The sequence below is a fragment of the Phyllostomus hastatus genome, unplaced genomic scaffold, assembly GCF_019186645.2.
Source record: "Phyllostomus hastatus isolate PE091 unplaced genomic scaffold, TTU_PhHast_1.1 phas_contig_1162, whole genome shotgun sequence".
Taxonomy (NCBI): Eukaryota; Metazoa; Chordata; class Mammalia; order Chiroptera; family Phyllostomidae; genus Phyllostomus; species Phyllostomus hastatus.
The window spans coordinates 3,533,038-3,546,618 of NW_025333537.1; the positions used below are offsets into that span (position 1 = coordinate 3,533,038).

Genomic DNA, 13,581 nt, shown 5'->3' on the forward strand with positions numbered 1-13,581 from the left:
CCCCCTGAGGCCCGTCAGAGTGAGCACTAGAGCTAGGACTGGAGCGCTGGGAGCCTGGCAAGGACAGAGATAAAAGCCTGGCCGCCCAGCCCTCGGCAGCTCCTGAGCAGCGGCCGTCCGTCCGTCCATCCGTGTGTGCAGGTCAGCTGAAGTCCAACAGCCCGCGCCTGATGGACGAGGCCGTGCTGGCGCTACGGAACCTGGCCCGCCAGTGCAGCGACTCCGCGGCGACGGAAGCCCTGACCAGGCACCTGTTCGCCATCCTCGGAGGTGAGCGGGCCTGTGTGGCCAGGGGCCGGCTGCGGTGTGGGGCCTGACATCCCCCCCTTCACTGGGGCCCGCCGGGGGCTGGTGCCCCGAGTCTGCGCGCGGCACGGCCGGTGGCCCGGGGGAGGCGCCAGGCGGAGGGCGAGCGTGTGCGGTGGTGACACAGGCCGTGCAGGGCGGTGCGGTCGGGCGGTCTCGGCCTGACTTCTGTAAGTGTGTGCGTGACTGGGGGGCAACTGGAGGGAAATATGCCAAAATGTCGATGATGTCTTTGGGAACCTGGGTGATTTTTAAGTGTTTTTCTTGATTTTTTTTTCTGTTCCTCAGATATTCTGTAAGATCATATTTCATTTTTTAGTCAGGAAGAAAAAAGCTGGTAAACGGTGGGTTGGCCAAAAAGTTTGTTTAGTTTTGTCCATAGGATGACTCTGCTGGTGCTCGGTTGTCTTTAACTTCATTAGAAACAGTTTTCTTGGATTGGATTGTGACAGCTGTCATATCAGCGTGCATTTAAAAAAACATGCAAATTGGTGAATTTTTGTGCAGCCATTTTAATACTGAAGATGGAACAAAATACACATTTTTGGCGTATTGTGCTTTATTATTTCAAGAAAGAGAAAAATGCAACTGAAATGTAGAAAGAGGTTTGTGCGGTGTATGGAGAAGGTGCTGTGACTGATTAAATGTGTCAGAAGTGGTTTGCAGAGTTTCTTGGTACTTCTGACATTTTGGCCAAGTAATTCTTTGCTGTGGGGCTGTCTTATGCACTGGAAGATGTTTAGCAGCAGCCCTGACCTCTACCCACTAGAAGCCGACAGTGGGAGATAGCCGACATACTCAAAATATCAATGAAGTTACTGGTGAAAATGAAAAATGTGTCATTTATTTTACGGAATAAACTAAATGGACTTTTTGGCCAAACCAGTATTATTTTAAACCCAGCTTTAACGCTTCATGTTAGAAAGGCCACTTCTGGATACAGAACCTGTATCTTCCTGGCACGCACGGTGCCCTTGGGGAACGTGGCAGGTGTGAACTCAGGTGTCTGCCATCTCTCCTGTCAGGCTCGGAGGGCAAGCTCACCGTCGTGGCCCAGAAGATCGGCGTCCTCTCAGGTACGGAACTTCCCCACAGGCCCCGGGAAGTGGGCTAGTAGATGAGGCGTAACGTAGCTGTTAGGTGAGGCGAGTCCTCCTTTGGAACTTGACCCCTCTGATATCTGGGACGCCCCAGCCTGGCTCCCAGGACCCTGCTGCCCTCCTGCTGGGCGAGCGGGCCCTGTTGAAGTCTGGTGGGAGGCCTGGCGTCTGGGGAAGGCGGGACGTGGGAGGGGGGCAGAAGGAGGACCAGTGGCTGCTGGGGAGGAGGGCGGCGGCAGGAAGACTCGGGTGTTGGTGGCTTTGTGCGGAAGAGGACTTGAGCGGGGCTCTCCTGCCTTCTAGGGATCGGGAGTGTCAGTCATCACGTGGTGTCTGGGCCTTCCAGCCAAGTCCTGAATGGGACCGTGGCCGAGCTGTTCATCCCATTCCTCCAGCAAGAAGGTAATTCTGTGCGGTGTGGTGAGGGTCAGTCTGGACCCATCCTTGCCCCAGTATTCACAGTCGGGGCCTGCCGTGAGCCCCTCCTGAGGGCGCGCCTGTGCGAAGCATCACTGCTGCCGCTCCCTTGTGCTCCTGCCGGCTTTCCATGCCTCTGGCTGTAGTTTGACGCAGGTCCGAGGTGTCGGACTGACTGGACTTGTGCTTCTCGCCCTAGTTCACGAAGGCACCTTGGTGCACGCCGTCTCTGTCCTGGCCCTCTGGTGTAATCGGTTCACCACGGAAGTCCCCAAGAAGCTCACCGAATGGTTCAAGAAAGCCTTCAGCCTTAAAACCTCCACCTCCGCGGTGAGGCACGCCTACCTGCAGTGCATGCTGGCCTGCTTCCGAGGTGAGAGGCCCCCGGCGGAGGCGGGCCCGTCTTCAGGGCGTCTCGCCGTGTCAGGCTTCCCCTTCTGTCCAGCTTGTTGGCATTGCTTCTTCCTGAGCCTCTGGGGGCGTGCGCGTAGTCATCCTTATATCCCAGAACCCGCCCAATCTTCATAACAGGTTCTGGCTTCTCCCTGGTACTAGACCTTTAAAGGACAAGCTTTTTCTGGGAGGACCCAGAACCGGAACCTGCCACGACCGTATCTGGAATCCTGGAGGAGTGATTGTGACAGGGCTGATTTAGAGGGTCCGGTTCATATAAACTACACTGTGGATTGGTGAAAAACAACTTCTGCCCTTGCCTTAGTGCTGACGGCCCTGTCATTGGGCCTCCGCCCCCTTCCCAAATAGCTGGGGGAAACTTTCAAATCTCTGTAGCTTGATCGCAAGGTAAAAGTCTCTAATACTGATTTCCACCTCTGCGACAGGCCTGCATTCCTTTGTTTTAAAGTTTAAACTGAGGATGCGCTGTGTTTAAAGAAATGGGGGGACTCCAGAGCCGCCTCTAGAGAGCGGACACCCTCCGCCCGCCCCCACATGTCGGTTTGCCATGTTGCTGCATCGATCACCCCTGACTTCAGACTGGGCTCTACGCCTCAGAGACTCAGTTGAACCTAGTCTGTTCAGCTTGAGCCAGTTTTGCTCTATGCTTTTAAAATAAACATAACGTTAGCCTTGAAAACAAACATTTCTTGAATTCAAACCCGTGACATCATCTGGATGAAGTACTTGTGTCATTATGAAATGTTCAGGTGTACTGGTTCAGTAATGAACGTGGGTTCAGCTGTAGTTTTAACAGGTTGCTGCTTTTTCTTTTAAGTTGGTTTAGTTCACAGGTCAGCAGATTGGTTTTGGTTTTGGAATTTGGGTCCAGAGTCCGTCTGGTCTGGGGGGAGAGCCCCAGAAACAAATGGGTGGGCATGAGGTTGGGCCCGGCTCTCTCTCAAACTAGCCGTGTGGCCTTGGGCGACTCAGCCTCTCTCGGTCTGTTTCCTTATCCACCAAGTGAACAGCCGTGCTGATGGGTTAGGAAGGATCCTTCTCGCTCCTGCTTGATGGTTGTAGAGTTTGATTTAAGGCCCAGGTTCTGATTCCAGTTCTTCCTGGTACTTCACAGGGTAACGGAAGGGTTTAGCCGGCCAGCCCAGACCTGGGGGGTAGCTCCCTTCTCAGGTCCCTCCCGCTCCCGAGGATTGGGGTGTTCTGTACGGGGCTGGCACTCTTTCCACAGGTGACACGCTGCTGCAGGCCCTGGACCTACTGCCCCTGCTCACCCAGACCGTGGAGAAGGCGGTCTCCCAAAGCACTCAGGTTCCCATGGTCACCGAAGGGGTCGCTGCAGCCTTGCTGCTCTCGAAGCTCTCGGTGGCTGACGCCCAGGCGGGTAAGAGTCCAGAGCCGTCCAGGAAGATCGCAGACGGCCTCTTTCAGAGCCCCCGGGAGGAGTGTCTCGATGTTTGGGAATTTACGGCATCAGCTTGGCCACTTATAAATCGGGTCGCCCACGGGGCAGCTTGTCATCTGCTGGGATGAGCCTAAGAGCCACACTGGGTGACAGGAGTGCAGCCAGGGCCTCTGTCGCTGTCCTCCTTCACCCTGTTGCTCCAGCGCTCTGGGGCGGGGACTTACAGATAGTGCCCGGGCTGACCTGGGTTTAGTAGCGGAGCTTTTTAAACATCGGTTATACATTGTGGGGTGTCACATGAGAAGCTTCCCTTTAGCCAGGCTGTCCGTCTTCCAGCCTCTGAGCGCCCCCTCCTCGCCCCCACCTCGCCCCCACCTTGGACAGTGGCACCAGTTTCGTCCCCACAGACAGTGTGCCAGCAGTGAGACACACTGGGCACGTACTGTACATGGCGGCGTGTTCTGTCCTGAGCGTAACTTGGAGAAGACTCCAAAGGAGCACCACAGAAAGAGCCTCCTCGTTCTTTTCTGTGGCTGCGTGGCGTTCCGTGCTTTCTTTAGTCCACCTTCTACTCTGCACGGGGACAGACCTGAGCTTATTGCCGGGGAGGACGGAGAGCCTAGCAGTGACCTGTCCATGCAGTGGGGGGTCTGTCAGCAGAGCCAGCGGCAGCAGCTTCAGGATGGAGGGGACCAGCCCTGGTGGGCGTGGCGAGTTGTGTCATGGGGGGGCCTTTTATGTCTTGCAGAGGCCAAGCTGAGCAGTTTCTGGCAGCTGATCGTGGACGAGAAGAAGCAGGTGTTCACGTCTGAGAAGTTCCTCCTCCTGGCCTCGGAGGATGGTGAGTTACTGCGCCCTCATTTGAACTCAAGTTTGGGACCGAATTTCGCTGGAGGGTCTTCAGAGCAGACTGTTCCCTGACTGCCTGCTGTTTTGACCAGTCGGCTTTGCAAAACCCTGGACCAGAGTAATCTGGAGGAGAGCTTCCTGTCACGGGAAGGTTAGGGAAATGGGGAGGGTGGGGGGGAGTGGGAGTTTCATGGAGACAGAGCACGATCGCTGTGGAGCTGTGGTATTAGGTGTAATTACACCTAATTGGGTAATTGGTGGGTGCTGTCGCAGAGATTTTCTTGTATTGATACTGCGAAGCCGCTGAGAAGCTCTGGCGGAGTGTGGTTAGCTCCACTCCTGCAGGAGACGCAGAAACGACTGGTTTCTGTTGGAGGGAGGGAGCCGTGGGTCTTTAAATGCATGCTTGAAATCCTGGGTTGCCTTAGGGATGTTTGCCCCCGATCGGCGATTTGAAAAGTCTTTTGACCCATAAATCACAACATCCTATTATTGAGCTACAACTGTTAGTCACTCCTTGATTTAAAAGGAATAGTTTTGTGTAGGAGATACACTCACGTAATACAGAAACAGAAGATCCAAGAGGGTCTGCACTGAAAATTATACCCCTGCTTTTATTTCTGGTCACTCAGCTTCCCGTCCATAGAGAGAACCAATTTTATTCACTTCTGTGCATCCTTGATACTGTATTTTTATATCAGTAGATGTCTTTTATGTGTTGGTTCTCTACCTTTTTTACACAAGTGGTAGCTTGTCTACTATATACGGTGTGCTGTCTGGATTTGGAAATCACTCTGTGTCAGCGTGTAATGAATGTCTTCATTATTTTCAGAAGTGACAGTAGTTTTTAATTAATTAAAAGAAAGTGTATACTTTTCCTTATTCCACACACGTGTTGGTAGTAGGCAAAAAGAAGGAAATGCTAATGAGCTTTTTCATTCCACATCCAGTGATAATCACACGTACATCTGGGTGGTCATTTTCCAGTTCTTTCTGGATTTCTTCTCTATTTTTAAAAAATACTTATTTTTTTTGGAGAAAGGGGGAGGGAGGGCGAAAGGGAGAGAAACATCGATGTGAGAGAACATCGCCTGGCTGCCTTTTGTATGTGCCCAGACCAGGGGTCAAACCTGCAGCCTGGACATGTGCCCTGACCAGGAATTGAACCCACGACCTTTTGCTTTGTGGGATGACACCCAACCAACTGAGCCACACTGGCCAGGGCTATGCTCTCTATTTTATTTTATTATTTATTTATTTATTTATTGTTTTAAGAAAAAGATTTTATTTATTTATTTTTGGAGAGAGGGGAAGGGAGGGAGAAAGAGAGGGAGAGAAACATCAGTGTGTGGTTGCCTCTCATGCGCCCCTCTACTGGGGACCTGGCCTGCAACCCAGGCATGTGCCCTGACTGGGAATTGAACCAGCAACCCTTTGGTTTGCAGGCCGGCGCTCAGTCCGCTGAGCCACACCAGCCAGGGCTGTGTTCTCTATTTTAAAAACACTTGTGCTGTCTCTCTCCCCTTCCAGCCCTGTGTACCATGTTGTATCTGACAGAGAGACTCTTCCTTGACCACCCGCACAGACTCGCCGGCAGCAAAGTCCAGTACGTGAGGCTCGCTTACCTTTCCCCTTGGGCCAAGGGAGGCGAACCTGGCAGGAGCCTGAGAAATGGGGGTGCCGGGGCCGGGGGTGGGAGGGCTGGCTGTGGAGAACCCCCCGCCCGGCCTTCCACCAGGACGGTCTCGCCCTGTCCTTGCAGGCAGTACCACCGGGCTCTGGTGGCGGTGCTCCTGAGCCGCACCTGGCACGTGCGCAGGCAGGCCCAGCAGACGGTTCGGAAGCTGCTGTCCTCTCTCGGGGGCTTTAAGCTGGCGTATGGACTCCTGGAGGAGCTGAAGACTGTTCTCAGTTCCCACAAGGTGAGGGCATCTGGGCTGCAAGCCGGGGCTCTCAGACCCGCCTCTCCAGCCCTGCTCATGCCGTGCGTTTTGGAGGGCCTGCTCCTGGGCCGTTCTCACTCATTCACTCAGTCTCTGTGATTCCACAACCTTCCCCCTGCCCTTAAGCTCCAGTAATATACCGAGTTCGGATAGAGTTGACTCCTGAGCAGGGCGAAGGTTAGGGGCACCGACCTCTCTCAGAGCCGAAAATTCGACTGTAACTCCTGTCGGCCGTGCATATGTGGACTTCCGTGTGCGGAGTTGACCCTTGAACAACCAATCAGCGTGGTTTGAACTGTGGGTCCAGTTACAAACCCACGGTGCTCAAGGGTCCGCTCTAATTCCTTTTCCTCTCTAAAGACTCTCCATGTTGTTCGATGTGTAGCTCAGCCTTTTATTCCCGAGTAATTGAGTGACACTTAATATTTTTAAAGTACTTGATAATTTTTAAAACATTTTCTGCCATTTTCCCTTTTGATTTTTCACAGCATCTTTAAAAGGCAGATAGGCTTACCACCCTTGTTTCATATGAGTGGTCCAGGGTTCCAGGAGCCAAAATGATTGGCGTAGTGTCTCGGCGGCTGGGTGCAGAACTGGGAGTTGACCCCGAAGACCCACGTCCTCTTTCAGTGCCCTCTGTGCCCGGCTTCCCTCCCTTCCTGAGCCTCCCTGAGTCTCCCTGAGTCTCCCTGAGGGTGCGGGCCCGGGACAGACCTGTGGTCTCGGGCGAGGCCTCCTGGACCAGTTTCTGTTGCCTTCTTCCCTCACCTGGTGTGGAGTCACGGTGCTTCCTCCTTCCAGGCACGGCTCACCGCCGGCGGGCCCCAGCGCAGGGAGCTGGGCGTCAGTCTCCACTCGAGCTCGGACCCCTGAGAACGACACGAGTGGGAGGCAGCCGTGCATCACTGTGCGTCAGGCCCGCACAGGGCTCTGGGCAGTGGGGGTCACGTGTTGTCTTCTCGCAGGTGCTGCCCTTAGAGGCTCTGGTGGCTGACACTGGGGAGGTGGCTGAGATGGGCAAGGCCTGCGTGCCGCCGCGGGTCCTTCAGGAGGCCCTGTGCCTCATCTCCGGCGTGCCCGGGCTGGAGGGTGACGTCGCCAACACGGAGCAGCTGGCCCAGGAGATGCTCATCATCTCCCACCACCCATCCTTAGGTCCGTGGCTGGCGCGGGCCGGGAGGGTCGGGCCGTGCTGGGCAGGTGTGAGTGCGCCCAGCAGAAGGCCTCAATTTTCCCTGCTCCTCAGTGGCGGCGCAGGCTGGACTCTGGCCAGCACTCCTGGCCAGAATGAAGATTGACCCCGAAGCCTTCATCACCAGGCACCTGGACCAGATCGTACCCAGGATCACCACGCAGAGTCCCCTGAACCAGGTGATTGGCACAGGAGCTGGTTCTGGCCTCCGGTCAGAGTGCCCGCAGGGGACTTCAAAGAAACGGGTGGAGATGAAATGCGGGTTTGGACCCTTGGGTTGCTAGTGACAGAAAATGCAGACTGGTTTGAGCGCAAAGGGGAATGTGCTGCCTCATTTAGCTGCTAAGCCCCAGGCTCTGCCTGGACAGGGACTCGATGTCATTGTCAGGATGTTGTTGTTGGTGTCTCTTTTACTCTGTGTGTCTCTTCTGCTTGTGTCTCTCTGCCTTCCATGACGTGGGCTCCATTCTCCAGCTGCCCGTTCTGGTAGCAGGACAGCTGCTGGAGTTCCAGGCGTATAGCTTGTCCCCCATAAACCCCAGTGGGTGGGGCCTTCATTTTCCAGCCATTTCAGCTGGTCTGGGGTCTCACCGGCCTGGTTGGCCTGATTTGGGTACTCTGCTCATCCCTGGGCCAGTCCTTTTGGTCTGGGTTACATGCCCACCTCTGACGAGTAGTAAAGGCTCACTGAGGAGGCAGGCACCTGCTACCGCTCTCCACTGCCGTGGGTAACACTCAGAAAGAACAGGCAGGTGCAAGAAGAAGCAGAGTCGATTGCTAGGGGCACTTCGGCGGGTGGGACCCCTTTCCAGTGCCAGCCTTGGTGCACACTGACCGCGCCTGTGTTTGCCCGGCAGTCTTCCATGAACGCCATGGGCTCCCTCTCCATCCTGTCCCCAGACCGGGTCCTCCCGCAGCTCATCAGCACCATCACTGCCTCCGTGCAGAACCCCGCACTGCTCCAGGTGACTCGGGAGGAGTTTGCCATCATGCAGACCCCTGCCGGGGAGCTGTACGACAAATCCATCATCCAGGGGTGAGATGCCACTCGTGGGCTCCGTTGCCATTCCTCCCCCAGCCTTAGTTTTCTTGTGTATAGGATGGAGATGATGCCTCTTTTGTAGGAATGAAGGAAAGTCTCCATTCGTTGGGCAAGTGCCTGCTCTGTTCCAGGCATGCACTTCAGCAAGGGCATTTTGAGTATTCAGCACTTTGCTGGTGCATACTACTTAAAAGCTACCTGGGACTTCACAGCTGGTGGGAGGCTGATGGGACTCGTGTGTTTTATTTATTTATTTATTTATTGGGCGGGGAGAGGGAGAGAGGGAGAGAGATATCAGTTTGTTGTTCCCCTTGCCCATGCACTCAGTGGTTGCATGTGCCCTCACTGGGGATTGAATCACAACCTCTGTGTATTGGGACAGTGCTCCAACTAACTGAGCCACCCGGCCAGGGCAGGTGGCAGTTCTGAGCCTGGCTGATTACCTGCCCTGCTGTTTCAGCGCCCAGCAGGACAGCATGAAAAAGGCCAACATGAAGCGAGAGAACAAGGCGTACTCCTTCAAGGAGCAGATTATCGAGCTGGAGCTGAAGGAGGTGAGTACACCCAGGCATTGCACAAGGGGTGCTGGCCGAGCTCGGTGGCCCCGAGCTGGTGGCACTTCCTGTTGCACATACACTCTTCCCTTGGGTCATTCTGAGGCCAGTGGCACGCTCCTCTGATGCCCCTTCCCCTCTGGGGGGCATCCCGCCTCACCCTTGACTTACTCTTTCTTAGTAGCTTTTTGTACTCCAACCTCAAGGGAAATATTTTTCTCTCTGCTGGGTGCCAGTCACAGTTCACACATTTCCTTCACTAAGTGCTGTTGCTTGAATTCATGCCTCTGCACCCAGCCCCGGGGGATCATGGGTCGGTGGCTGTATTCAGCTTGTAACAGAACATGCGCGGTGCTTCCCTGTCTCAGAGCCCTTGCTGTTCCCTTGGTCGTTGTGAGCCTGGGTTCTTGTCTTCCACGTCTCAGCCCACGTGTTCACATGTCTGCTTCTCAGAGAGGTGACCACCCCGCTCACTCTGTCCAGGGTAGACCCCGCCCTTCTTGCTCACTGCGCATCATGCTTCTTCCCCTGGCAGCATTTCCCGTGGTCTGAAGTCGTCCTGTTTACATAGTTGGTTGCATGTTCATTGGCCGTCTTCACCCACTACTCTGTGCGCCCTCTGAGGGCAGGGCGTGGTCTCACTCCCCACGGTGTCCCCGCATGGACAGTGTGCGCGGCGCAGTGCAGGTGCCGCCCAGGCAGTACTCGCCGAGTGAATGAGTGCTCTCCTGGCCCTTTCTAGCCCTGGGCTTATACTGGGGGAAGGACAGGGCAGGAGGCGAGGCTGAAGTTTTGATTCTGAAGCTGTGTGGACCAGAATGCTCTTCTTAGCACATTGAGAAACTTTTCATTTCTCTAACATGAAAAGGCCTTCCTTATGTTTGTCAGTAGAGAATCCAGTAAAAAATCGCTTCTTTACTGCTGTCCCTGTTCTGTAGGATCCGGGTGGCTATGGGCTTCATGGGAGGTGGGGCGAGGAGGCCACCCGCTGGGTTTTGGGGCCCAGGTCCCAGACTGGGAGCTGGCATGGTGCTGACCGTGGCGCCGAGCTCGCCGTCCGTGGTGGGGAGCGAGGTCTGTTCCCTGGAGATGGAATTGCTGTGCTCGCTGCCTTTAGGAGATAAAGAAGAAGAAAGGCATCAAGGAGGAGGTGCAGCTGACCAGCAAGCAGAAGGAGATGCTGCAGGCGCAGCTGGACAAGGAGGCGCAGATCCGGAGGCGGCTGCAGGAGGTGAGTGGCCGACACCGCCACACTCCGTCTGTGAGTGTGCTGGGTGCCCCAGGCCCGCTTCGCGCCGTCCTGGAGCAGGGCCCCTCTGACCTGTCTCCGGGGTGATCTGCTTGCAGCTGGACGGTGAGCTGGAGGCGGCGCTAGGGCTGCTGGACACCATCCTGGCCAAGAACCCGTCCGGCCTGACCCAGTACATCCCTGTTTTGGTCGACTCTTTCCTGCCCTTGCTGAAGTCTCCCCTGGCCGCTCCCCGGATCAAGAACCCTTTCCTGTCGTTGGCTGCCTGTGTCATGCCCCCTCGGCTCAAGGCTTTGGGTCAGTCCTCGTTTACTGGCTGTGGGCCTGGCCCTGGGTGGGTTGGGAGGTGGGCGGGGGTGTCCCTGAACATGGCGGGGAGCTGCGTGGTGACTTAGGCTACTGACTACTGACCTTTGTTTCCACGTGGAAGCAGCCTGGGAGCCTGCAGCAGCGTATCTGTAGGGGGACGTGGGGCCTCTCCTCTGTCCTGTTTATGCTGCCGTGCCTTCCCTCTGAGGCCTGGGGTGTGGACACTGGTCGGTGCGGCCTTTCTACAGCAGTTTAAGCCTGAGCAGTCAGAAACTCGGTGGCAGCAGGGGTGGTTCGGTGCCACGTGGTTGGTCCGTGCAGCCCAGAGCTCCTGAGCGGCCAGGTGGCGGTGACAGGAGCGCTCTGGTTTTCAGCTCCTGTTGGCCCCGGTGAAACAGAGACCGGGTAGGGCGGCCGGGAGTTGAGCAGACTTCCTTCCTGGCCTTAAGGGAATGCCCCCGGGTGCAGCTGGAATGTGGGAACCGCACTGAGTGACCATGAGTTCTGGAAAAATGAGTCTGACGGAGAACAGACCGCTGATGGTCGCCGGAGGGCCGGGGTGTGGGCCTGGGTGAGAAAGGCGAAGGGATTGGGAAGTGCAGGTGCGAAGTCACAGAACAGCCCCGGGGACGTAAGGAACAGCATAGGCAACACCGTCAGTAACCCTGTGATAACTGTGTGGGGTGCCAGGTGGGCACTGGGAGTACCAGGGGAACACTCTGTGAGGTGTGTGAGGATCACCTACTATTCTGCACACCTGAAACTGATGGGGAGTAATACTGAACGTACACTGTAATTGAAAACTGGACTTCAAATATAATGAGTCCGGAAAGCCATTCTGGGTCAGCGCAGGTGGAGCCTGCCAGACCGTTACCTGGCCAGCGGGGCTTGGTGCGCGGAGGGCGTGGCCCAGGAGCTTCGCCCGTGCCTGGATGGCCTCGAGGGGCTCGTGCCTGCCCTTGTGTGCTTCTCGCATCTTAGTGTCAGGACGGCGCCTGCCTGCCTCCCCTTCGGTGCAGTCCTGACGAGGAGATGAAAATTTAGGTCAGGGACTCTCTGGCACGGCGGAGTCAAGTCAGAGGGACGTGGCCCCTCTGCGCTGGGCCAGGTTCTTCTGTCCGTGCGGCTCATCCCCTGCCGGTCTCTCTTCTCGGGCGCAGGCACCCTGGTGAGCCACGTGACTCTGCGCCTGCTGAGGCCAGAGTGTGCCCTGGACAAGTCGTGGTGCCAGGAGGAGCTGCCGGTGGCCGTGAAGAGGGCGGTGGCCCTGCTGCACAGCCACACCATCACCAGCAGGGTGGGCAAGAGTGAGCCAGGTAAGGGCTGCCTGAGGAAGGGGGGTGATGGGAGCTGGTACAGGGAGTGAGTGCACTGCCTCACCCCCTGGGGCTTCCTGAGGCTGTGGCCATGGGCAGGTCTCCCCGCTCCCCGGCCTTGGTTTCCTCATCTGAAAAACGGGGGAGTCGGAGCAGGTGGAGGATTTCCGAGCCCAGTCCTGGTATTCTGCGAGGCGCTGTAGCCCCCACTGACGGTTTCCTTTTTGTCGCTGGAACCCACTTGCCTGCTTTAACTCTCTCGTTCTGGAGCTGGGCAGTGTTTGGGTGGGAGCGGGGTTGGCTTCAGAACTGGGCCACCCACTGTCGTCCCGTGTGCTTCTCCGTGTCAGAGAGGGCCGCAGCCCTCCCCACTGGCCCTGAGGATGGAAATCGAGGCAGCGGCGCCTGGTGCCCTGCCCTGCCTGCAGGGTCAGGGTCGTCTCTGCTTGTTGCTCACAGATGCTGCGCCCCTGCCCGCGCCAGCCTTTTCCTTAGTCTTCCCATTTCTGAAGATGGTGCTGACCGAGATGCCCCACCGCAGCGAGGAGGAAGAAGAGCGCATGGCCCAGATTCTTCAGATCCTCACTGTCCACGCCCAGCTGAGGGCCTCACCCAGCAACCCGCCTGGGCGTGTGGATGAGGTTGGCAGGGGAGCTGAGCTCTCCCTTTGGCCGGAGGGGGGTCGGGAGGCTGGGGCCTTCGACACTTCCTGGCCCGTGGGCAGTCCTGGTGGGGCAGCGGAGCGTGTGCTTGCAGAGCCCTTGGGGGGAGAGCCCAGGCGTTCTCCTCCTGCAGCTGCCAGGGCCTCGGGGCAGCGTGCAGGCCGCCGGTGCCTGAGAGCCTCTGACCTGAGGAGGTTGAAGGATTTTTGCACCAACTTACAGTGTTTGTTTTGTTTCTAACTCAGAAGACAGTATTGGTCCCTCTCCCTTTGGTTTGCTTATAATTATGAGACTGCACCTCGTTTATTGAGAGGTTTTCTTTGGAATAGATTATATTCTAAAAATTTGCCACAGCAGTGCACACCTATTTTAAAAAATTCCAACAATAAAGAAACAAAAAAAGAAATGCCACTTCCAGAGGTAACGTGTGCGAACCACTGCGGGTAGACCCTTGTGGACTCTTCCCTGTGCACACGCAGAACTCACTGCACACACAGAACTCACGCCACGCTCAGCAGAGCAAAGGTGATCGCACCTCTTCTTTCCTGGGGCTCTGCGCTGGGTCTCCGCCCCCGGCGGTGCCTGTGGGTCACCCTGACCAACTGTACGGGCTGCATGGGACTTAGTGCTGCGGGTGCACCGTTTTTTAAGGTGGTTTCTAACTTCGCCTTATTTTGAACTGCGTTGTGGTGTGCCCCCTTGTACGAATATGCCCCTGGTGCACTCTCGTGAGCATTTCCATAGGACAGAGTCTTGGGTGTGGGACTGGTAGGTGATGCACCATGTTCTGAGCTCCAGCTTTACTAGGTTCCCTTTTCTCCAAAGG

At 56.2% G+C, this 13,581-nt stretch overlaps 1 protein-coding gene across 1 annotated transcript in view; it reads left to right on the plus strand.

Moving 5' to 3' along the window:
- Positions 1 to 13,581, plus strand: part of GCN1 (GCN1 activator of EIF2AK4) — a 56,707-nt gene that overhangs the window by 16,385 nt on the left and 26,741 nt on the right. The window contains exons 11-26 of the mRNA XM_045841667.1: positions 142 to 270; positions 1,332 to 1,382; positions 1,710 to 1,808; positions 2,023 to 2,196; positions 3,466 to 3,618; positions 4,388 to 4,480; positions 6,019 to 6,094; positions 6,251 to 6,410; positions 7,397 to 7,586; positions 7,678 to 7,802; positions 8,481 to 8,659; positions 9,126 to 9,219; positions 10,337 to 10,450; positions 10,567 to 10,765; positions 11,938 to 12,093; positions 12,553 to 12,734. Of these exons, the coding sequence (XP_045697623.1) occupies positions 142 to 270; positions 1,332 to 1,382; positions 1,710 to 1,808; positions 2,023 to 2,196; positions 3,466 to 3,618; positions 4,388 to 4,480; positions 6,019 to 6,094; positions 6,251 to 6,410; positions 7,397 to 7,586; positions 7,678 to 7,802; positions 8,481 to 8,659; positions 9,126 to 9,219; positions 10,337 to 10,450; positions 10,567 to 10,765; positions 11,938 to 12,093; positions 12,553 to 12,734 (2,174 nt within the window). The remainder of the gene's footprint in view (positions 1 to 141; positions 271 to 1,331; positions 1,383 to 1,709; positions 1,809 to 2,022; positions 2,197 to 3,465; positions 3,619 to 4,387; positions 4,481 to 6,018; positions 6,095 to 6,250; positions 6,411 to 7,396; positions 7,587 to 7,677; positions 7,803 to 8,480; positions 8,660 to 9,125; positions 9,220 to 10,336; positions 10,451 to 10,566; positions 10,766 to 11,937; positions 12,094 to 12,552; positions 12,735 to 13,581) is intronic.